Source organism: Zingiber officinale, chromosome 9A (genome assembly GCF_018446385.1).
Source record: "Zingiber officinale cultivar Zhangliang chromosome 9A, Zo_v1.1, whole genome shotgun sequence".
Taxonomy (NCBI): Eukaryota; Viridiplantae; Streptophyta; class Magnoliopsida; order Zingiberales; family Zingiberaceae; genus Zingiber; species Zingiber officinale.
The window spans coordinates 69,920,534-69,945,999 of record NC_056002.1 but is presented as its reverse complement, the minus strand read 5'-3'; the positions used below and the strand labels follow the sequence as shown (position 1 = coordinate 69,945,999).

The window sequence follows — 25,466 nt, the reverse complement described above, 5'->3', positions numbered from 1 at the left end:
CGATGATTAAGTGAATCGAGCAAATAAACCACCTCCACATAAGGGTCGATGATAGTCAAAATCCAATGACATCTATGCACAAAACAAATAATCAATGCATAAATTTCATAAAATTGTCAAAAAAATCTATTAAAAATAAAATTGCAATATTTATGAGAATCACAAGATACACATCCTGCTTTACGAAACACTCTTGCATGCAAGATCTTGCCTTGGCTTAGTGCACCTAAACTAGCATAAGTTGTGAGCAAGCTGACTACCGTGAACTTATCAAGTTGCAAGCCAGATGCTCGTAACTTTGAAAATAACTACAATGCTTCCTTAAGTCTACCTCCATGTATGTATCTGGTGATCATTGAGTTAAATGAGATGATATCAGGAGCATTCATTTTCTCAAATAAGGATCGAGTTATGTCAATATTGTCAATCTTACAGTACCCATCGATGATGGCATTCCATGCTGGTGTAATCTTGTTGTTCATTGAATCAAAGATATGACGAGCGGACTTGATGCTTCCACCTTTTACATACATATTGATTAGTGCAACAGCAAGATTGTTGTTCACACCAATTCTCTTGTCGATGACAATCTGATGAAGACATTTGCCCAATTTTAGATCCTGCAACTGTACGCATGCCGATAGGACTGCAACCATTGCAATAGTATCTGGCTCGACGTTCTCAAACATCATCTCTTTGAACACCCTAATGGCCTCTGAAGCCCTTCCATCTTTAGCATGGTCGGCTATCAAACTTGTCCAAGAAACCACTTTTCTCACAGGCATTTCATTGAATAGCTTCCGAGCATCATCCACGAATCGAGATTTCACAAGTCCCCTGATTATCGTCGTCCATGATACAACTTTTTCCTGTCGATCGATCTAAACACTATCACGGCAGCGTCTATGTAGTCAAGTTGTACATACATATACACCAAAGAATTCACTACAAATGCATCACAATCAGGAAAATGCTTGACAAACATAGCATGCACCATTTGCCCTTCCAAGGTCGAGCCTGCAAGGCCACAGGACTTGAACATGAACTAAAATGTGTAGGCATCGGGTGTCGTGCTCTTCTGACACATTTTACGGAACAAATTGAGGGACTCTTGGGGAAAATGACAGGAAGAATAGGCCCAGATGATGGTGTTCCACTGAAAGGTGGAAGGATCCAAAATTCGGGAGAAGAAGCCGAGAAAGTAGTAGTGCGGGGTGGAGGAGACTTCTGTGAGGCATTTCAGCAAACAAGTGGTGGGCGGGGAGTGAGAGAGTGATCCGGTGATGAGTAGCTGAGCATGGAGCTGTGCAACACATATCCCATAAAAGAGACAATAAAGATAAGAACAAGGTTTCAGAAACCAGAACAAATCTATTGTAATCCCTCCAGAATCACCAGCAGCAGACACATTGCTGCAACCTTCTTGAAGAACTGCCCTTTCCTGATCAAGCGTAATCAAGAATCATTAGGATCAAAAATATCCAATAACATTCTTGATCACGTTCTACTAATTTCAGAGAGAGTGTAATCGCTCACCGGCTTGCTGTTGAGAGGGGATCATCCGTTAGCAATAGCCTTTCCGTTCTTTATTCCGCGAGGGGAAGGGAAACGTTGTGGTGTCGGAGGATTTGCTCTGGCGTCCTTTGGAAATGCTTATTTCTCGATCACAATCTTCAGTTTGCTGCAGAATTTTTTAGGATGATGAGGAGAAAAATGATGAAGAAAAGAAAATTAGAGTTTTGGTGTGTGATTACTTTGGGATCAGAAGCTTGCTATCTTGTTGAGGGCTTTCAGCTATATTGTTGACCTCCTTCTCGGCCTCTTCTTCAATGGGAGTTTTACTTTCAACCGCCATTCTCTTGAGCTCGTGGTAGAACTCGGAGATCTGGCTCAATAGGTCTTTCCCGAAGAATAAATTCCTGGCCGACATCGTGCTCTTTAGACAAGGTGGTAGTTTATCCGGCTTCGGTTCCTCCCTCTCCTCTTCTACCTTTTTCCTAGTGCTCGACTTGATTCAGGTCTTGGTTCTCAAGACCCTCTTTGAAAGCCTTCGAGGCCTTTGGCTTGAGTGGAGACAGCGGGAGGAGCGGAGCAGCGACGAGGCCTCCTCTTCTCTTCAGCTTGTTCTCGTCTTTAAATCGCCACAATCAAGAAGGAAAATTACACTGTTGTGGAGGAAGATCCAGCGGAGGCGACACCCCTTCTTGTCACACGGTCGCCAGGATGGCATGAAGAGATTGTACGAGGAGAGGGAAAGAAAAATGACTTAGGGTTCGGGAACATGAAGGGAAAAACAAGGCACCAAAAAGATTTGCGGAGAGGGGGGAAAGCAAAACTACGAGAGGAAAAATGACGAAATGAATAAAGTCAAAGACAACGATTTTATGAAAACTGTTGTTGTAGCCCCGAAAAAAGTGATTAAAGACAATGGTTTTAGATAACCGTTGTAAAATGCGTTGTTGATTTAAAAAAAAAAGTTGCTCAACAACAACGTTTTTTACAAAGCTGTTGTCTTTTGTATTTTATGAGAGCTCAAAGACAATGATTTTATCTAAAACCATTGTCTTTTACCAAATTTACAACAGTTTCATCTAAAATCATTATCTTTGTGGTGTTGTCGTTTAACATTTTTGTTGTAGTGTGATCTCATGCACAATAAACAAGATTCATAGTCAACTAACAAATCTACTATGCTCGACCTATACACAACAATCAAGTGTTGTAGTCGATTGCTAAACCTTTTGTATATGAATCACACACAACAGTCGAGTGCATCAGTGGACTACTTATAATGTTGTGAGGCATTTTGCATATCAAATGCAACGTTTTTACAAAAAACTACGGTCGTTACCATGAGTTTGCCATTGTTCATTATAAAATCTTGAAATCAAAGGTTTCTCATTGTAGAAACTCGATGAATATGCATAGTTTAACATCTTAGATTGAAATATAACACAAAACATATGCACATTAATCGAAATTGTTGAAAAATTTTCATCCTATGCTATAAACATCAATGATATGTTGGATCGAGAAAGCGCTAAAGGGGGTGAATAGCTTGCTTACTATACGTTTGAAAAATTGTTCGAAAAACAAATTTGTGCAGTGAAAAGATAAAATTAGAATAAGAAGACACATTGATTTTACTTGATTCACAACCTCATGGCTACGACTCTAAGGTCTATAGTCAGTTTGACTACTTTTGATGGGTAATTACTATTAACCTTCTTCTCAAAAAGAGAAGAAGGCTTGTTCCTTTTATAATGATGGGCTTCGATAACAAATTTACCGACCCTTACAATATTTTAGCACAAAAAGAAATAAATCAATACAAAATGACACTAACTAAGCATTACCAAATGCTAAGCTCATTTGAGCTCGTAGCGGCGTCGCGTTGTTATTGCATCGTTGAAAGCTTGAGTGTAACAAAATTTTGAAGTCAAAGATGTGAAGAATAGCTCTTCGAATGATGTCGTTGTTGTCGAAGCTTTGACACAGAATGGAAGCAGAAAGGCATCACAAGGATAATCTGAAGTTGCTATTCGAAGCCTCTTTTAAAGATGATTCTCGACGCCTAGACCAGCTTCAGGTGCCCCTAGCTTAGCTTATCCGATCTATCTCCATTGGTGAGTTATCCAACTTCAGGAGCTTGGACTACTAACATAGAACCATGCGAACGAAGCTTTTTCGTTGCAGCTTTATCCCTTCCCGGGGGCGTCTGGATCCCTCCCAAGTGCTTGGAAGCTGATGTGCACCACCCAATCACGACGTGCCACATCATTTAGAAGCAGGCTAGATTTCAAGCAATCCAGGATCACTTGAGGCACTCGAACATCCGGTCACTTGGATCCACTCCGAGCTCCTGGAGTTCCTTATTTCTAGCTAGCTCCTATTTTTAGCTTCTTGCATCATAGTGTTAGCATAGGCATAATAAAATTATGATTGACAGCTTTCCAGTTGTCCGATGTCAATTTTAGGTGTCCTGTGAAACCTTAGATTAGACCAACGTCTATTGCTCTCCTTCCGAGAGCATGTTCTCACTACTCTAATCAAGAGAGTTTACCTAGTGCCAAAACGTGATCCACCATACCTGTTTAGACTTTTTCTCAACTTGATCTCAACCCTCGGGACTTTCTACTAAACTTTCGGTCATCAACCCATCTAGACTTCCTACTTAGCGTCCTCGACCCCCGGGCTTCCTGTCCGATGTCCTTGTAAGGATCTTGAGTGCAAAAATAATATAAGTGCAGTGGAATAAACAACAAAATCCTTTCCAGAAGATCTATGCGAAGGAAATCATATATTAGTTGAATTGAGAGTTCTACCTTTGTTGCATAAACATGAACTCCCGACAACAAATTTTCTTTGGATGCAGATCTTAGCACGATCAAGTGTTCGTGCCTCTATGGTATCCATACAAACATGTTCTCCTGTTCGTCTCACGAACTCACTTCGAAGAAGAAACACCTTTGTGCTAGCAACCCCTCAAAGAAGTTTCGGTCAAAAATAAGATTCGGCTATAGGAAGAGGAAGAAGAATATTAGAAGATCAAGAGTCACTTATGAAAAATGAACTCGAAAGGTCTTTTATGTTCTTCAAGGAATACCAAGAGTATTTACCTTTTGGGCTTCTTCCAATAATGATACCAATTAATCTTCATTAATCTACATATTATCCTCTTAATGGGTTGGATTTAATATATTGGATTAACTATTAACCCAATAAGTTATTAATCCAATGATTCATTAATCCAATAAGCATAATTATCTCATAATTGACTCTTAGGGATAATACTAACAGTCCTTGATCTACCAAGACTTCCTGTCTAGTCCCTCTGACTAAGACTTCCTTGCTTAGTCCCTCCAACTAGGACTTCCTTGTCGTTCAACTAGGACTTCCACTTGCCGAACCGCGACTAGGGCTTTCCTGTAAATTTGAATAACAAATTAAAATACCACATGACTTAACTTTGACCCTTTGCCAACATCAAAACTTATGTTTAATCGTATGATGCTTCTTACACCAACAATCTTTCACTTTTTATTTTTTGACAACATGGTTAAACTTAAGTAAAATTACAACATAATTTAAGTGGAAATATAGAGAAGAAAAAAATGTCAAGTATTTAGGCACTGATCATTTTCTTTCTCCCCCTTAACTTGACCCCTCCCTCTAAATTTATGTATAACTTTAAGTTTAAGTTCGTTGATCTTTAAGTTATTTTGCTTAACTTTAATTCTCTCCCCCTTTACCATACATTAAGAACATATCTAAAACACCTTAGTACAACATACAGAGTGCTTGAATCAAATTTTGATGTCGTTGTTGGGTGTATCAAATTACAATTAAAGTTACCGAACACATCTATACTAATATGGTATAGGGATAACTCGGATCGTCTCTCAAGGAATATAATGATAAGGGGATAACTTAGAATAACATTAATTGAATGCTATTGTAAAGGGTTTTGATATGAAAATGGAGGGGTTTGGGGTTGAGTTTTAAAAGATTATCGAATCCATATGGACTGTTGATTAAACATTAGAGATATCACAAAGTAAGTTATCTAGACGGTAGAAAGTTGGTTTTAGTGCTTATGAACTAACGAGAGAGATTGAAGAGAGGGAGAGAAGGTTGAGAGAAAGAGAGTGAGAGAGGGAAAAGAGAGTAAAGAGAGAGGGGGCATAAGTGAGTGAGTGTGAAGTTAGATTTGGGGGGTGAGAGATGCTAGAATTTCGATTTCACTACGATGATAATTAATGTCCCTACGCATTGTTCATCTACCTAACTACATGCTTTCACTCATGTAGAGATTCTAATAAAGTTGTCGGTGCAACCCTGCGACGGTCTCACCGGAGTGTTCTTCCCATTGACATTCAGCACTATTAAGTAGAAAAGATAATGTAGAAAGTCTGGTTAAATGGTTACCTTTTGTCACCAAGAGTCCCCTGGTCATAAGATCTAGATTGCACAAATTACTTCCTAGCATGAAATTGGTGAAAATTGTTGGTGCCCCGTGGTAGTTTTGATGTAATCAACCAAGTCAGGCTAGGTCATGTTAGTATTTAACCCTTGTGTCTAAATGTACAGGAGCTTGGGAACATAAGAAGTCGAGCGAAAGACACAGCTAATGAGAAGAATGGCACAGGAAGGGAGTTGACAGGCTCGATGCATCCGAGAGACGAGGTGCTGCGAAAGAGTCCACAGGTGGACGAGAAGGACGTGCGCGATGTTCTGAGGGACGAGAAGCCAGAGCGGAAGCCTACTCGAGGAGAAGATCGGGAAATGGGTTCGGATGAGCCCTATCCCGGATGGTCGCGATCACCTAGGTGATTAGAGTAGCAGAAGAGCAAAAAGAAAGCTGGAAATACTGTTGGAGGCACCTTCAAAGGGAGCTAAAGGTGCCTCCGCGTGCCTCTGTACCTTCACTGTGGAAGGCGCCTTCCATGGCTGGAGCGCGCCTTCGATGAATAGTACGAAGGCGCCTTCCAGCCCTATGGAAGGCACCTTTGACTAGCCTGAGTTTAGCTGTTGCCAAAGGATAAAGCTTTATCATTTGGCACCTCACTGGAGGCGCCTTCCAGCCTATTGGAGGTGTCTTTCAGTCACGGATAACTTTTCCCAAGGGCTATAAAAGGATCTCTGGACCTATAAAATAGGTAACAACTTCTGTATTTATTTCCTAGCTACTTTCTGAGCTTCCAACGAGTGTAAGAGACTTTTCCACCTTCAAAGAAGGAGATCTTTAGTGTGTTTACTTGCTTTGGATTAACAACCTCTCCGGTTGTAACCAAGTAACTCTTTTACCCTCGTTTTTTTGTTGTTAATTTATTCTGATTTTTTACTAATCTGAGTTAAAATTTCGAGGAAGGTTTTTCTTAACAGCTAATTCACCTCCCCTCCCTTCGGCCTACCTAGGTCAATAAGTAGTATCAGAGCCAAATAGCTTCAGGACGACTAACCGCCGAACAAAGTATATGAGATGGCCAGATCAATCATCTACCCACCGAAGTTTGAGTGGGATTTCACCAACTGGAAGAAGAAGAAGATGGAGGTATTTTTCAAAACTGATTTCAATTTACTTTTAATAATAAAATTTGATTTTGTAGCACCGAAAACAAAGAAAAATACCACTGGACCAAAAAGTAGCAGGCCGATTTTGTGACAAACTGTAAAGTAGAGTTTCATCTGCTAAGCGTTTTACTGCCACAAGAAGTCAACCGAATCGAAGCCTACGAGTCTGCAAAAAGCTCTGGGAGAAATTCCTGGAACTACACGAAGGAACCTTGGAGGTGAAACTCGCGAGACGAGACCTGCTCAGAAACCATATCAACAACATCAAATTGGAAGAAGGTGAAACTGTTGTACACCTTCACACAAGAATCAAGGAGCTCATCACTGGACTCACAAATTTTGGAGAAAAGGTAAGTAATCGAAATTCACTAAGGTACGCTCTTAATGCATTCCCTAGAAATACTGAATGGGCATCATTAATAGATGCTTATTATATATCTAAGGATCTAGATTCAACTACTTTAAAAGAATTATTTTCAACTTTTGAAGTTCATGAAACAAGATGTGCAGGTCTGAAGAAGGAGCATAACATTACCTTAAAAGCAAAGATAGACGAACAAGACTCAGAATCTTTTCTCGATGATAGTGAAACAACACTGATGGTACATAAATTTAAAAAGTAATTTAAAACTAAAAGATTTAATCAAGTGCAGGGTAGAAAAAGAAAGATAGATGCTACCACTGCAATAAAGAAGGGCATATGAAAGATAATTGTCCTAAATTGAAAGACAAAACAAGAGCAAGAACAAGAAGTCGACCCAAGTGAACAAGTACAAGAATATGAAGGTGGCATGGGATGAAATGTCGTCCGAATCGGAAATTGAAGTCATCACCAGACTTGCACTAGTGGCAAGTCACCAAGAAGGAGACAAAGCAGCTCGCCCGAATTGAGCATCGAAATCATCGATGAAGGGGGAGCGACATCGGAAGAAAGTAGTACTCCAGGGGGAACTTCAAATCACGGGATCGATAAGGTAAGTCAGGTATGGTCTCTTTCTCCTGATAAGTTATTTCAATTTATTAAATTATTAACAAAAAATTGCTATAAATTAGAAAAAAAAATTAAGGAATTAAAATCAATACTAACTAAATCTTGTCGATTAGAAGACTTCGATAAAATTAAAATTGAGAATGAAAATTTGTAAAAAGAGATAGAAACTTTGAAAAATCACACGTGCTCAAATATTCAACATATTAAAAAATATAGTGGATTGAATTGGTACCTTAAATACCATAAGGACCAAATTAAGAAATTTTCATAGAAATACTTACCTAAGAAATTTTTAATTAACCCAATAGGAAATAACCTATATTGGGTTCCAAAATCATATTTTGATTGAATGTTTTTAAATTATGGCTTTTAAAGTAAATTAAATATTAAATTTCTTTAAGAGACTTTGTCTAGAAAGTGGTTGTTGTTCCAATATCCAAAAAGGCCTAGTGCCTCGCCATAGCCTAGAAGCAAATTATTAAAATAAGTATTTAATTGACTAACTGTTAAGTATTTAGAAATTATAAAAATACCTTAATTTTCTGTTAAAAATTAATTAAATATTTTTTTATCTTTTAAAATAGTTAGAATTCCTTTAGTTTTACTCTGTGACTTTTAAATGAACCTTATTTTTAATGTGATCAAAAGGGGAAGTAAGGAAGAACAAGTCTAGAGGGTAACTTGCAAAAAATAATTTCTTGCAAAAAGGTTGCAATTTTTTTTTTCTTGCAAAAAGGTTAAAAAATTTTACTTGAAAATTTTTTAGTAAAAAGAAGATTTTATTTTATTTAGAAAAATTTTCTTACTTGCAATTTATTTACTTGCAAAAATTAAAAAAAATTTTATTACCTTAACTTAACTTGGGTTTGATCACATCAAAAAGGGGGAGATTGTTGGTAACCCGTGGTAGTTTTGATGTGATCAACCAAGACAAGTTAAGCCCTGTTAGTGTTTAACCCTTATGTCTAAGTGTATAGGAGCTTAGGAACACAAGAAGTCGAGCGAAAGACGCAGCTAGCGAGAAGGATGACACGGGAAGGGAGGCAACGGGCTTGGTGCATCCGAGAAATGAGGTGTTGCAGAAGAGTACACCGGTAGACGAGAAGGACGTGCATGGCGTTCGAGGGATGAGAAGCTGGGGAGCAAGCCTCATCGAGGAGAAGGCTGGGAAATGAGTTCGGGTGAGCCCTATCCCGGATGGACGAAATCACCTAGGTGATGGGAGCAGCGGAAGAGCAAAAAAGGAGCTTCGAAGCTACTGGAGGCACCTTCAATTTGGTTGGAGGCGCTTCCGCGCCTTTCTGTGGGAAGGCGCCTTCAACCCTTTGAAGGCGCCTTAAACTGGGCAAAATTAACCATTGGCGAAGGATAAAACCTTGGATAACTTTTCCCATGGGCTATAGAAAGACCCCTAGACCTAGGAAATAGGTAACAACTTCTATATTTATTTCCTATCAACTTTCTGAGCTTCTAACGAATGTAAGAGGCTTCTCCACCTTCAAATAAGGAGATCTTTAGTGTGTTTACTTGCCTTGGATTAACAACCTCTCTGGTTGTAACCAAGTAACCATTTTGTCCTCATTTTTTTTTTTTGTTGTTCATTTATTCTATTTTTTTTTACTAAATCTGAGTTAAAAGTTTGAGGAAGGTTTTTCTTAACAGCCAGTTCACCTCCCCTCCCTCCGGCCTACCTAGGCCAACAAAAACTCATTATGCTCTAATTAGCTAATCCCTTATGGAGGATTAGCCCCCAATTCAAGATGATACTCTAGAAAATCTGGTTAAAGGGTTACTCTCTGTCACTATGCCCCAATCATATAATCCAAAGCACTCCTTTTATATGATAACTAATCTCTCATATCAATATGTTTACATCATTCACATATTCCATTAAACACTTACAAGACATAAGACACATTGAGCATGACATAAATACTTCATTGAATAAGAAAATGTCCAAATACACAGTTCATACATCACATCACAACTACTTCATCTTAGATCTAGATATCTACTCCGTTACAAAGAATTTACAAATAAGAGACAAAAAATTAAGCATCCTATAATCCAAAACAAAAGATAGAGAAGAGAGGAATGCTTATCTATGTGCCGCCAGTCTTCTTACTTGCAATCCTTGCTCCGGAGGTGGAGTGATCATGCGGATCAATGAAGATGGAAGTTTTAGGGTTTACCCCTAAGGAGAGAATCCTTCACCAAGGAGAGGGATGAAATCCTAAACTCAAGATAAGTCAAAGAATGAGTTTCTTGACATTTTTATACCTCCTTCAAACTGTCCAAATCTGTCAAGTTTATAGGGCTCCGTTAAAACATGTTTTTTACCCTTTAAACATGATTTTCTCATGTTTCACTCTAAACCAAAGTTATAGCCCTTGAAATTATCTAGATTATGATATTTGGCTCGAGCCTTGAATCCAATTGAGTTGATAGTTATGGTGGTTCAAAATTTGGTCTACAGTTTGGGTGGAGGGTGTGACGCGACCGTGGATGGGAGGCACGACTGTGTCTATGTGGCATGGCCAGGTTGCTGATTTTCTCTATGTTTGCTCCAATGTGTGTCTTTGCTCTATTTTCGCTCTAATTTGCATCCTGTCAATAAAAATAAGCAAAGAGCATATCTTCGAACAAATAGAATGGAAGTATGACATAATAATGGAATAGGGTGTAATAAATATAGATTATATACATGAAATATATGTACATGTGCATCAAAAAATACATAAAACCATATATAATCTATGTATATCAAGTGATAGCTTAGAATTGAATGTTATTTATAGGGTTTTTGATATGAAAATAGAGGGGTTTGGGGTTGAGTTCTAAAACTAATAAATGAAAAGTAATGCCTGTAATGAAATCTAGTCTAACCTAAATTATAATTACAAGAAAATTAAAAGCAACATAAAGTAAAGGATTAACAAAACTTACCCTAATCTAATCTAATTGTATTTGAATAAAAAGGAAAGAATTTAAGGCAATTGAAAAAGACAAGACAATAAAGAATTAAAATAACCTAATTGTAACAAATGAAGAAACACAAGTGACTGAGGAAATTCATTGAACATGTAACATGCATGAATCAAAGTCAACTAAGTATGTACAATCTTAACATGGGGAGTTCAAATCAATATAAGCATTCAACCACCAACTATAAGAAACATCAACTACATTAAACTATCAACCACACAAATCAACATATAAACCATTGAAGAAGAAACTTCTTGCATGTAATATGTCAGAATATCTCTTGAGATACAAGTTTGATGCCTTTGAAAAGTTTAAAAAATATAAACTTGAAGTAGAGAAACAACTAGGTAAGAGTATTAAAATACTTTGATTAGATCGAGGTGGTGAATATTTAAGCCAAGAGTTTCAAGATTATCTCAGAGATAATGACATATTATCTCAATGGACTCCGTCTTATACACGACAACACAATGGTATGACTGAGAGGCAAAACTGAACCTTGTTGGGCATGGTTAGGTCGATGATGAATAATGCAAGTCTTCCTAAATTCTTTTGGGATTACGCACTCGAGACAGTTGCTTACTTGTTAAATAGAGTCCTGACTAAGGTCGTCTATATTACTGAATATGAGATATAGATTGGTAAGAAATCTCATCTTTCTTCTTTGAAGATATGAGGTTGTCTTGCTTATGTGAAGAGGACTGTGTCAGACAAGTTAGATACTGAGTTTAATAAGTATCTGTTTATTGGTTACCCTAAGGAAACAAGAGGTTACAAATTTTATCACCCTTTGGAACGAAAGGTATTTGTTTCTGTATTCCTGGAGAAAAAGTTTTTCTTACAAGAAAATAGTGGAAGTGAGGTTTAACTTGGGTTAGTTCAAGAGACTTTAATAGACATCGAAGAGCCGCCTAATCAGAAACCACAGTTGATTACTTATAAGGATGAGATAACGGTTGAACCAATTGTTACACCACCTCTTCAAAAATCTAGTAGAACATGTCTAATGTCCCCTCGGGACAATTTAGTGGCTAGCACATAAGATGTTGTCACCATGAAGTCTGGGGTTCGAATCTTGGCATAGCCAAGGTAAATGCCTCCTTCATGCGCTAGTCACTACCCCAAAGGCTAGTAGCCACCCATGATTTACCTCCTCCGTGTTGGCCCTGCAATGGGTTGGCGGGGGTGCTGGGGACGAGCGTAATTACCTTTGTCCACTATAACGAATCGAGAGACGTGTTACTCATTAAAGATGAGGAACCCACTAGTTCTGAATAGTTCAGAAAGGGCTTCATGGTTAGAAGACAAGAAGTCATAAATCAATTTCATGTATGAAAATAATGTTTAGAATATTAGAAGATCAAGAGTCACTTATGAAAAATGAACTTGAAAGGTCTTTTATGTTCTTTAAGGAATACCAAGAGTATTTGCCTTTTGGTTTTCTTCCAATAATGATACCAATTAATTTTCATTAATCTACATATTATCCTCTTAATGGGTTGAATTTAATATATTAGATTAACTATTAACCCAATAAGTTATTTAACCCTGTAATACCCCAGTTCTGAGATTCTGGTTAAGTATGGCTTAAAAGGTTAGATGGTACTATCCATATCACCAAGGTGCACCTTCCTTTTCGGAAGCCCAAACTTAAGAACTCCAAAGTTAAGCGTGCTTGGCTTAGAGAAATCTGAGAATGGGTGACCTCCTGAGAAGTTTTTCAGGGTGTGTGCGAGTAAGGACAAAGCACGTTGAAAGGACCTCCGATGGTCTGTGGAGCTAGTCGTCAACCCGATGGGTAATTCTAGTGACGTTCTCGGTTCGATCCGGGTGAGGCCCGCCCGGGTCAAGGCGTTACAGATGGTATCAAAGCAACCTTGCGACCGTGAGTGCACTTGTGACAGGAGTACCCAGGGCACCACCTAGCGAAGGAGATTCTAGGATTTGTCGATTCATGGTTAGACAACGAGGGTGTTGTGTCTTTAAGTGGGGGTGATTGTAATACCCCGGTTCTGAGATTTTGGTTAAGTATGGCGTAAAAAGTTAGATGGTACTATCTATATCACCAATGTGCACCTTCCTTTTCAGAAACCCAAACTTAAGAACTCCAAAGTTAAGCGTGTTTGACTTGGAGAAATCTGAGGATGGGTGACCTCCTGGGAACTTTTCCAGGGTGTGTGCGAGTGAGGACAAAGCACGCTGAAAGGACCTCCGGTGGTCTGTGGAGCTAGTCGTCAACCCGATGGGCAATTCTGGTGGCGTGCCCAATTCGGTCCATGTGGGGCCTGCCCGGGCCGGGGCATTACAAGCCCAATGACTCATTAACCCAATAAGCATAATTATCTCATAATTGACTCTTAGGAATAATACTAACAGTCCTTGATCTACCAAGACTTCCTATCTAGTCCCTCCGACTAAGACTTCCTTGCTTAGTCCCTCCAACTAAGACTTCCTTGCCTAACCTCAACTAGGATTTCCACTTGTCGAACTGCGACTAGGGCTTTCCTGTAAATTTGAATAACAAATTAAAATACCACATGACTTAACTTTAACCCTTTGCCAACATCAAAACTTATGTTTAATCGTATGATGCTTCTTACACCAACAATCTCTCACTTTTTTTTTTTGACAACATGGTTAAACTTAAGTAAAATTACAGCATAATTTAAGTGGAAACATAGAAAAGAAAAAAATGTCAAGTATTTAGGCACTGATCATTTTCTTTCTCCCCCTTAACTTGATCCCTCCCTCTAAATTTATGCATAACTTTAAGTTTAAGTTCGTTGATCTTTAAGTTATTTTGCTTAACTTTAATTCTCTTCCCCTTTACCATACATCAAGAACATATCTAAAACACCTTAGTACGACATACGGGGTGCTTGAATCAAATTTCAATGTCGTTGCTAGGTGTATCAAATTACAATTAAAGTTATCGAACACCTCTATACTAATATGGTATAGGGATAACTCGGGTTGTCTCCCAAGAAATATAATGATAAGGTGATAACTTAGAATAGCATTAATTGAATGCTATTGTAAAGGGTTTTGATATGAAAATGAAGGGGTTTGGGGTTGAGTTTTAAAAGATTATCGAATCCATAGGGACTATTGATTAAACATTAGAGATATCGTAAAGTAAGCTATCTAGACGGTAGAAAGTTGATTTTAGTGCTTATGAACTAATGAGAGAGATTGAAGAGAGGGAGAAAAGGTTGAGAGAAAGAGAGAGAGAGAAAGAGAGAAGGTGAAGTTAGATTTTGGGGGGGTGGGGGGTGAGAGATGCTAGAATTTCGATTTCACTACGATGATAATTAAGTCAAATTCCTTAGACTTGAGATATTCAAGTCAAATTCCTTAGAATTTTGAACAAAGCACTTGAATCCTCTATTCTTATTGTAGTTCGAGTGCAAATTCCTTAGACTTGAGATATTCAAGTCATCTTGATCATAAAGGTTTATACTTTGACATCTTTGCAATTGACTCCTAAGAGGTGCAAGTTTGGGATGATTGAGTATAAGTCAATATACTCAAAGGTGTTTGAATAGGCATAGAGGATTCACCACTCCTTTTATAAGGAAACATATACACTATGGCCTCTTGTTAAGATTATTACTCGTAAGTTTTTGGCCAAAACATTACACGTAAAAAGGATGGTCTTCTTGGACATATGTTTGAGTAATTTGAATCCGTATGACAAGTAATTTCTACTTGGGCTAGGTGTGACATAGTCAGCCTAGTGGGAACTAACACATAGATCATATCATGAACCAAGTGAGTATAAGATGAGTGAAAAGAATAAGCGCACTAATAATTATAGCTGCTAAAGGGTTCAGATTTAATTCTGGGAGCAATTATGATTTTTTGATTAGTTGAGGATCATGATATACTATTAGATGTCACTCATGATCAATTCATAATCAATGGTTAATTAGGAACAATCAATATAAGTCGAGAATCTATTGGGCTAGATACACTATGAGTATATCCGAAAGACTTACAACAAGTTTGAGAATTAGATTATCATATTCAAAGAGACTAAATCTAGTAAAACCAGATGAGGAGAAAATGTGGAAGATATTTGTTAGATGGAAGTGATGGTGGGTCATGCCTCTTAAAGGTAAAGTTAGATTCATTATGGTGTAATAATAAACCAAATTGGTTTGGTTTAAATAAGAACCAAAATTGATTTGATTATAAACCAAGATGGTTTAGTCTTGAACCAAACTTAATGCTAATGGATCAAATTGCTATTGGGTATTGGGTTTGGGAGATGACTTGTTCCCCAAGTCATTGTGGAGAGGTATATATATACTCCTCTATGAGGAGAAGAATTAATTAATCAATTGGATAACCTAATTTAATTAGGTTTTGATCCTTCTTCTTCCTCCCTTCTCTATTGTGTCGCCGCCCTATTGGAGCCAATGCTGCCCAAAGCAACTGTTGGCTGCTTGCCCTAATCATCGACCACCCTCCTGCCTGCCCTTGTTGTCTCGTGTAGTATAGCCTCGGATGGCAGCTAATATGTTGTTGTGCTTCATTGTGTCGTCAAACAGCAAGAGATAGATCCTCCTTGCAACCCACCGCTAGTAAGCTGCTGACCGTGTTGGCAATCCTTAAGCTGCCCCAACTCTCTATCGATGGCTTTCGTGCTACTAGACAACACCGACAATCATTGGCAGGAGTTGTACTTGTGCCTGTGGTAACCCCTTGGCTGCCAGGCAGCAGGCGAGGTTGCTACCCCTCCTCCTTTGTGTCGGCCAAGTAGTTGGTCGGACATCACTTTGTGCCATTGGGTTGCCCTCTTCTTTGAGCACAAAGTGTTGGATCGGGTTGAATAGCGATCGGAAAATTTGTAACAAAGTCAAGTCGAGTACGAAAGATACAATGCTAACACGAACCAATTTTACTTGGTTCGGAGCCTTCGTCGACTCCTACTCCAAGGCTCGCACTGTCGAGTGTTTTCGTTGGGTAATTCACTAGCAGTTTGCAAAAAGGATTACAAAGATAAGTACAAGAACTCTTAAAAGAAATACCGACAATAATTGAAAAGAACTTGAGCCGCAAGTTGTCAGAGAAGCATCACAGCGTCGCAGGAGCAGAGCGCAACAAAGCAGTCGTGGAAAGTTGTTGTTTTTAGCTCTGGAGGAAGACTCCTTTTATAGGAGTGCTCCGGGCGCCTAGACCGTGATGTTGGCTCAGCCAATCAGTGCACTCCACGTGTGCGACGAGATAGACTTTTGTCTTCCGGGCGCTCAAACCACCATTTTCCATAAACTCATTTTCCTGTAAGAAAATGTTAGTCCGAGGCAAAATAAAAGTTATACTACCTTGCAAAACAAAGTGTTAGTACAATTATATTCAAATAGAGTAGTAATTAGATTATGTCTCGTCGAGACCAGAATCTAGTCACGATCTCAACTTAGATTCCCGAAATAGTTCTAAGTTGGATTGGCGTCTACTATTCCCTCGAATGAGGAGCACGTCCTCACCAAGTCACTCCCCTCTAGTGACTTACCTTAATTTACCTGTCAGACATCCGGTCAACCCGTCGACCCGTCTGGACTTCGTGTCAGCTATCTAGTCAGCCCGTTGACCTAGCTGGACTTCATGACAGCTATTCGGTCAGCCCATCGACCTAGTTGGACTTCATGCCAGCTATTCGATCGGGCCGTCGACCTAGCTGGGTTGCGCACCAGCTATCCGGTCGGCCCGTCGACCTAGCTGAATTTCTCCTGCACACTTAGTCAAAGTGTTAGATCACAACAAACCTAACTCAACCTTCTTTGTCATTCATCAAAACCTGAGTTAGACCGTTAGTGCTAACCGCATCAACAATCTCCTCCTTTTTGATGTAATAACAACCTAAGTTAAGTTAGTGAAAAAATATGTAAAAAGTAAGCAATGATTTTCAAGTTTCAAGTTAGTTTAGTTGGTGTTTTATGCTTAGTATTTTTTTGTGCTAACTTAAATCACCTAACACTCCCCCCTTGACATTTATAAAAAAACATAGAAAAGATAGGAATAAACGGCTAAGTAAAAAAATTACAATAGAGATTGTTAACAGAATCCAGAGTTACTTGGGGGAATTTAACTTAGAAAATAAGAAAAAAATTTGGAAGAGTCTGTAAAGGCATCATATAAAGTGATTTTAAAAAATATAAGTTTTAAATTTTTATATCAGAAATAATTTTTTAACATCTACTAATTTTTCCTAATTTTCAAAACGGTTAAGCTTTGTAAGATAAATTTTGAACACATATTCAAAAACCTACTAACTTTTCATAATTGTCAAAATATCTTAGTTTTTAAGATAACTTTAAAAAAATAAATTTTGCAAAATATTAAGGTAGTGTTCAAAGACAGTTTCCGAAAAAGGAGATTACAAAATTAAAATAATTTTCAAAACAATTTTCAAAAATAAGTTTACAAAATTAAAGCAAGTTTTAAAATAATTTTGCTAAAGTATTTTCAAGGAAATGAAAAACACTTTTCAAAAATAATTTTACAAAATATATTTAAAGAGGAGAACATAATTTTGTTACAAACAGTTTAACCTGACAAAAACATTTAACGTAAGATTTTCAAAGTACTTTTTTAAAAACAATTGAGGTAGGATTTTCAAAAGAGATTTTAAAGAGAAATTTGATAAAGAATAATTTAAAAAATCTAAGGAATTTTTTAATAAAAAAACTTAAGAAAATAATTTTTTAAGTAAATATTTTAAAAAAAATTGATCTCTCCCTGAATTTGATACTCCCCCTAAATTTGATATTCCCCCTAAATTTGATACTCCGCCTGAATTTATTATTCTCCCTTAATTTATCTCTCCCCCTTAACACTAAGGTTTGGGTATGTTAAATTTCAAAGTCTTAACATATTTTTTTACCAAGTATTTTAGGGGATTTAATAACACTTATATTTATAAAATTTATTATTTACATAATTATCTCTATATACTTGGTATAATTATTCATTTAAGTTTAATTAATCATTAATCAATTATTCTAAAAATAATTAACTTTAGATTTAGATGTATTAAGTTAAACTTTAGTTTAAAGTTAAATAAAATAATTTTTTACTAATTCAAAAACAGTTAATCATTATCAATAGTTTATTGATTAACTTTTACTTAATTCAATAATTTAATACTTATTTAAGTAATTTAAATTTTGTATTAATTGATCGAGTTAATTGATTAATAAAAGTATTAGTTATAATTTAACTTTTCATTTACTTCATTTTTTTTTAGATATAACTTAAGTAGGATTAACTAAATTTAAAGTTAGTATTAATTTAAATTTATTTAAGTTATCAAACAAAGTTAAGTAAGGTTTAATTTAAGTCAATCTTTAATTATGGTTTAATTAAAATAGTTAAAATTTTAGTTAAAATTTTAATTAATATTTTAATATAAAGTCAAGTTTGATTTAGGTTGTAATTTAGGTAACGCGGTTCAACCCTAAGATAAAATTAGACTTTTTCCTCCAAATGGGGCACGCAACTAAAGGGTACTGGGCTCCTGAGCTGTCCACTATGAGCGCTTCCCGATTTACCTTGGTGGCTGGTGGGAAACTTCCGTGGGGTCGGGCCGGTCATCCTAGACTCGACGTTACCCAGCCTGGTTAATCATTTTTTTTAAAATAAAATTATACTGAACAATTAATTTTTAATTATTTACTTATTAATTATTAAGTTTAAAGTTTAATTTAGATGAAAATTAATTTAATTAAAATTTAAGTTTTAAGTTAAGTGTCTAAGTTTTAAAATGATTTTGAAAGAATCTTTTAAAATAGTTTTTAAAAATGATTTTTAAAAAATAAAAGAATTTTATAAGAATTTTTTTAAGAATTTTTTAAATAATTTTTAAAATAATTTTTTTAAAAAAATTAATTTTTAAAAGAGTTTTTTTAATGAATTTTAAATTAGTTTTAAATTAGTTTTTAAATAAGTTTAATTTAACTAAGTATAATTTTAATTTAATTAAGTTTTATTTTTATTTAATTTGAATTTGAATTTAATTTATTTTTAATTTAATTTAGTTTTAATTTAAAGTTTTTTTTTAATTTAAGTTAATTTTATAAATTAAGTTAAGTATTAATTTAAGTTTAATTTAATTTTAAGTTTTATTCTTAATTTTAGGTTTAATTTTAATTTTAAGGTTAATTTTAATTTTTATTTTAGTTCATTTAATTTTTAATTAGTTTTAAAATTTAATTTAAGTTAAGTTTTAAATTAATTTTAAAGTTTAATTTGATTTGTAATTTAATTTCAATTTTAAGTTAATTTAACTTAATTTAATTTAAGTTAATTTAATTTAATTTAAATTAAATTAAATTAAATTAAATTAAATTAATTTAGTTTAATTTAATTTAATTTAATCTAATTTAATTTTAAGTTTAAGTTTAATTTTTAAGTTTTAATTTAATTTTAAGTTTAAGTTTAATTTTAAATTTTATTTTATTTTTAGGTTTAATTTTATTTTTAATTTTTGTTTGTAATTTTATTTTTAATTTAATTTTAATTTTAGTTATAATTAAGTTTTAAGTTTAAAGTTAAGTTTAAATTTAAAGTTCTAAATTAAGTTTTAATTTAATTTTTAAATTAAGTTTAAATTTAAGTTTTAAGTTTTAATTTAAGCTTTAATTTTAAGTTTTAATTTAAATTTTAAACTTAAATTTAATTTTAATTTTAATTTAATTTAATTTAATTTAATTTTAATTTTGATTTTGATTTTGATTTTGATTTAATTTTATTTTCTTTTCTTTTCTTTTAATTGAATTTAATTTTAATTTAATTTAATTTAATTTACTTTTAAATTAATTTAATTTAATTTTAATTTAATTGAATTGAATTTAATTGAATTTAATTTTAATTTTATTTTATTTTATTTTATTTTATTTTATTTTATTTTAATTTTAGTTTTAATTTTAATTTTAATTCATTATTCATCTCACCCCGATCTACGTTTTCAATCAAGGAATACTATAATTTTGTGAGATTAATTAAATTTTATTTCAAGATTTAGTTTAACTTTGTGTTAAATTCATATTTAGCTTTGGATTCAACAAACAAACATTCTTTAGATAAACTTCTGAAGTATGTTAAATCACTTGGATATCATTAGAGTAATCATGTCTTCGAGGTTTTCTACATAGTCCTATCTACTAAACTTAGTAAAAAAAACCTTGGTTTAACTGGTTAGGATTCGTAAGGGGTAGCTTCAGTTAGTTCCACTAAGTTAAATGCACTAGGTCGAAGTCATATCTTCCTAGATATGCATAGACAAACTTCACCAATACCGTAGATCAAGTTAAATTTTTATCCCTTTTTAATCTAATCCTAATTATCTTACCGGATAAGTTATTATTTTCGGAGGTGCAAAATAGTTTGGAGTCTCTCCCTAAATTATTAATTTTTTTAAAGATTTTTGTATAATTAAGATTAGTTTTAATTAATATTTAATATTTAATTTGTAATTTAAATTTAAGTTTTAATTTTGAATTAATTGGCATGGTCAAATTGTCCTTCTTTAAGGAGTGTATTTAATGTTTAAATTTTCATTCAATTTTAATTTTATTAAAATAATTGAATTTTCTTTCTTTATTAGTTTATTTTTAATGTTTAAGTTTTTATTAATTTTTAAATTTGAATTAATTAAATTATTTGAATTATATTTCTTTAAAGGTTTATCTTTTTAAACTTTTATCAATTGTTAATTTTAAATTTTGTAGATTATCTTTGTTTAATATGTTATCTTTAACATTTAATTTTAAGTTTGTTAAATTTGATTTTGATTTTATCAAAGTGTTGATTTTATCCTTATTTTTTCTTTACCTTTTAAGTTGATATGATTAGTTGAATTTATTAGATTAATCTTACCTTTAAAATTTAATTTTTTGTTATTAAATTATCTTGAGTTTGGATAAAATTTTCTAGATTGATATTGTCTAGATTATTAAATCATTTATTAATAAATTTATTAATTTTATCTAGAACAATATTGACCTTCATCATTATCATTTGAATTTTCATATTTATTTAAGTTTAAATTTAAATTTTTAATATTTAACTTTTCTGAATTTGTTAATTTGTTTAAATTTTTGTATAAAATAATATTTTTAATATTATTAGTTGAATTTTTTTTTAGAGGTAGAGTCATTCAAATTGATTTGGTTATCATTTGAATTTTTAGGACTATTAATTATTTTTAGATTTTTTGAATTTTCTGAATTAATTAGATATATTTTATCAGATAACATCCTAGGGATATTTTTACATGTATTGTCAAATATATTATTTTCACGTATATTTTTAGAAATATTCAAATTAACATGCATATTTTTTAAACTACTACTAGTAGGGATATTTTGTTAAATATTACTAACCTTGAGCGCAACTCCTAATTCAGTAGGCTTCTCTGTTGGATCTTACTCGAGTTTGGATTCAATTTTGACTTGATCGTCTAACTCCAACTATCACGCCCCCCGAGGAGTCCCTATCGACAAAATTTCGACAATATCTCCCCTGTACCGATGACAATATGAAGCATAAGTACATATAACCACAGACATACTCATCAGCAGTATACAACAACCAACATAACTAGATAAATAACACAACCACACAGTTTTAATAGCAGCCCACAAGGCTGAAACATAATACAGCGAAAATCACAAAAATAAGAAACATAAAACAACAGAACAACTAACAGCGAGCCGGATCGACTTGACACAATATTAACAAACCAAACACAAGATACCACAAACAATACTAACAGAATACACAAATACATGAACAAGTACAAAACCAAAATACAAATAGCGTAAGGAATACCAAAATCATAAGATCATCCTCGAATGTGGCGTGGTACTGGCGGATAGGACCTCTAGGCGACTCCATAAATCTTTTATCTGCTATCTGGCGAAATAACCAGTTACGGGGTGGTGAGTATAAAGACTTAGCGGGTAATAGACAGATAGTGCATGAACATAATACAGAACTAGAGATACAAAGATATACAGTCTCGTAGGAAAAATAGCAGATACAACAGTGATATCGTAATAAGTGTTCATACCTGAAACCATATCCTAGACTAGTAATAGAAAGTCAGGTGTAGCAAAGTCCTGCTACAGTACTGCTCATAACTACATGGGTAACATGTGAGGTATATACTTATTAACAATAAGTAAGTCAGTGTCTAAACACATACCACAAATATATATCTCAACATATATAAGCATAATAGCATAAGAAGCAACAGTAGTATAAGTAGGCAACAGTAGAATAAGTATGCAACAACAGCATAAGTAAGCAACAGCAGCATAAGTATAATAACAACAGCGTATACACGGATGGTCACCCCGCCCACCTCTCTGCACCACGACCCCTGTATGGTCGAGAGGTCGGATCAATGATAATTGTACGACACTCCAGTCGTCACTACTCTCGAGTGACCGAGTGGACAGTTTACATAGTAGCTATCTAGCTACGTAGCAATAGGGCCCCTGCTGTTCGCAACTCCAGCCGCCACTACCCATGAGTGGCCGAGCGTGCGACCCTGGCCAACGACCCTCTCAACCACAAGGGAGACATGGTCGCCGGCATGCATACAATAACATGATGCGTGAAATGCAACAGTCATCATATATATATATATATATATATATATAAAGAATCAGGTATGCTACATGAAGCCAGCATGCTCAAATAAGAAACATGTATAAATAACAGTCAAAGCAAGTAAGCATGATATCCGATATCTATAAATCCACTAACTAGTATCTAATATATGGTGTCTGGTATCTGTTAAATATCATAGATAACAACGAAAAACTATATAGATACAGAAACGAGTATCTCAAAGATTGAGTGGAAGTATCAAACGCAGGAAAAATACGAGTGGAGTCAAGATAAATACAGGAACTATCCGAAGATATAACTCATGCACTATGAACAATGTACTAAAGAGATAAAGCAAGAAATACCTACCTTTATACGTAGATCATGCTAAATAATCTCACATTGATATGCTTGTCTCAAAATCAATATCCTGCAAACCATATATTGTATAATTTAGCTAATCTGATAAGCAACAACTCGCTAAACCCAAATATCCAAACCCATAGGAAAACCCTATTCAAATCAATCATTATTAGCTTCAATTATTCTCATCCAAGGATCCCTTAACCTTTCTAATCATAATCTAATGTACTGGCAATCTATCACGAATCAAAACCAAAACCAATTATTCATATTCCAAAAGCAATCGCTACTAATCATTACACTTATCAAATCTGTTTTCTTCCAATCACCCATCTAATTAACCAAATTACCTCATAATAACATAATCCAAGTCCGCTATAAATACATTTATCATTTCTCAATCAGATCAGTACTTAACTATAAAAACTAACCTTGATAACCTTTGCTGAAGGAGGACAGCCACTGCAAATCAAAAGCTCCAAATCTGGAGAAGGTGGCTGCAATGACCGAAGACGGAACATAGGAGCTCTTCAAAAGGAACCCGAAGCTGCTACTAATCGTGGAAATGAGAAACAACCAGCTGGCTGAAATGCTCACTGATCGATCAAACAATTAATCATAAATCCCAAACAACATACCCAACCAAATCTATGCTAATCCAACACTAACCTGATCCACAGGTTTCTCTCAAAGAGAATTGAGATGCCACCGTAGTAGTGAGCCAAGGTAGAAGAAAGGACGGTGATGGGGTGGCATTGCCCCGATCGAACAATGACACCGAGCAGGGATCCGGCACGATTGTGTGGCAACACTGAGCATAGATCCGGTGAAATCGAGCGGCGATGGGGAAAGGAACCAAAAGAGTTCAGTAGACCAGTGGTATGCGGCGTCTGTAGTGCTCGTGTGGCCAATTGAGGAAGGGAATCGGGATGCTGGTGATAGAGTGGCATCATGTGGAATGGGAGAGGGGAAATCGGCTCACCAGCACAACCCCACTGCCTCCTGCTCGTGGCCGGAGAGGAGCCGAAGGCGCACGGAAGACTGGCCACGGCTGGTGCCGGGTGATTAGGGCGGCGTCGGTGATGGGCGGCATGGGATCGCGCGTGCGTCAAGAAGCGAAGAGGAGCGACATTGTTGACGATGGCAACTAGCGGCGACGCTGTGGAGCTCGCTTGAGGAGGGGGAGCAAGCGGTTGTGGCTCTGCCCAAGGGCGACGACGACTCTCACCAGGCCGACCGCTACGGCGACACGACGGCGACGGCGGCGACGGCATCGGGCAGAGACGTGCGGCGCGACATCGGGTTGAGAGAGGGAGGGACTAGGGCACAGAGAATAGGGGGAATCGGGCGAAGGAGATGGATCGGTTAGGTATATAAACCTAGGTTAATTAAAACTTAGGTTAGTTTAATTAAATGTTAAGTTAATTCCTCAATCAACTCTCACTTAAAGGATATTTCAAACAGGTCTCCTCTGTATCCTAAAATTCATCCTTTTATCACGAGTCATACGGACTCCGTTTAAATCCCGAAAATTTTCTAAAAATTTCAGAAAAATCCAATAAGGCTTTTTCTTCAATAACATTATTATATAATTATTATTTGGGTGTCGTATTTTACACCAACAGCTCCTCATGAAGCTTGGTCAAGCAAGTCCAAAACTCGTGGGCATCCTTGACCTTTCCTATCCAGCAAGTAACTTTGTTAGGTAATAAATCTGAAACTAATTTTATTACCTTTTGGTTTGCTTCTGAGTTTTGTGTTGATCTTCTCAGTGTCATGCCACCATCGAAGTCATTCATGAGAATAAAAGTTTCTATCTGCATCCTTCACAGATTGAATTCATGTCTCTTGTACATCTCATATGAAGATGGTTCGTGAATGCTTCGTCCTTCAACTTGAGCCATTAAGCACTTAAGATAGAAAACTAAAAAGATGTGTTAAGACTTGGTCTTGGATTAGCAGTGCTGGAGAAAAAATATAGTATTTCACTAATTTCGAAAAAAATAAAAAAAAATTAATAAAAAATATTATTTTAAATTTTGGTAAATGCGATATTTTACAAATACTAACCAACAGTGAAAAGATGACAATGAATTTTTGAAAAATAATTTTGGAAGGAAAAAATAAAAGGCGTAAGGATATTTTTTTAAACACAAACGATATCTATTTTTCTTTTAAAAAGAACCCCCCCCCCTTGCTCGATTGGTGGTTGCACCAATTCAGAGCGGTACTTGCTCTGATACCACTTGTTGGATCATAGAGTTCGCTAGAGGGGGGTGAATATTGATCGAAAAATTCGTAACAAAGTCAAGTTGAGTACGTAGCGGAAATACGAAAGACATAATGCTAACACAAACCAATTTTACTTGGTTCGGAGCCTTCTTCGACTCCTACTCTAAGGCCCGCACTTGTCGAGTGCTTTCGTTAAGCAATT

The 25,466-nt window shown here is 35.4% G+C and overlaps 2 protein-coding genes across 4 annotated transcripts; both read right to left on the bottom strand.

Annotated features, from left to right (window-relative positions):
- Positions 1-308: 308 nt before the first annotated feature.
- On the bottom strand, positions 309-2,865 carry LOC122019259 (pentatricopeptide repeat-containing protein At2g29760, chloroplastic-like). Its single transcript, XM_042576748.1, has 6 exons — positions 2,852-2,865; positions 1,774-1,997; positions 1,576-1,652; positions 1,093-1,441; positions 927-1,017; positions 309-837 (listed from the first exon to the last, which is right to left on the bottom strand). Exons 1-6 carry the CDS (start codon positions 2,863-2,865, stop codon positions 309-311), a joined length of 1,284 nt encoding a protein of 427 aa, XP_042432682.1.
- Positions 2,866-10,027: 7,162 nt separating this feature from the next.
- On the bottom strand, positions 10,028-24,371 carry LOC122021011. 3 transcript variants are annotated; one of them, XR_006122418.1, is made up of 6 exons: positions 23,702-24,371; positions 23,464-23,628; positions 23,039-23,099; positions 21,884-21,967; positions 21,436-21,574; positions 10,028-10,672 (listed from the first exon to the last, which is right to left on the bottom strand). XR_006122418.1 is itself a non-coding variant. In XM_042579078.1 (4 exons), the coding sequence occupies exons 1-2, from the start codon at positions 24,304-24,306 to the stop codon at positions 23,586-23,588; spliced, it is 648 nt and encodes a 215-aa protein (XP_042435012.1). In that variant the 5' UTR covers positions 24,307-24,371; the 3' UTR covers positions 21,634-21,967; positions 23,039-23,099; positions 23,464-23,585. The 3 variants fall into 3 exon arrangements, 1 of the variants encoding a protein (XP_042435012.1); XR_006122417.1 differs by lacking the exon at positions 10,028-10,672 and adding an exon at positions 16,006-16,333; XM_042579078.1 differs by lacking the exons at positions 10,028-10,672; positions 21,436-21,574 and having other exon boundaries at positions 21,634-21,967.
- Between the last annotated feature and the right edge of the window lie 1,095 nt (positions 24,372-25,466).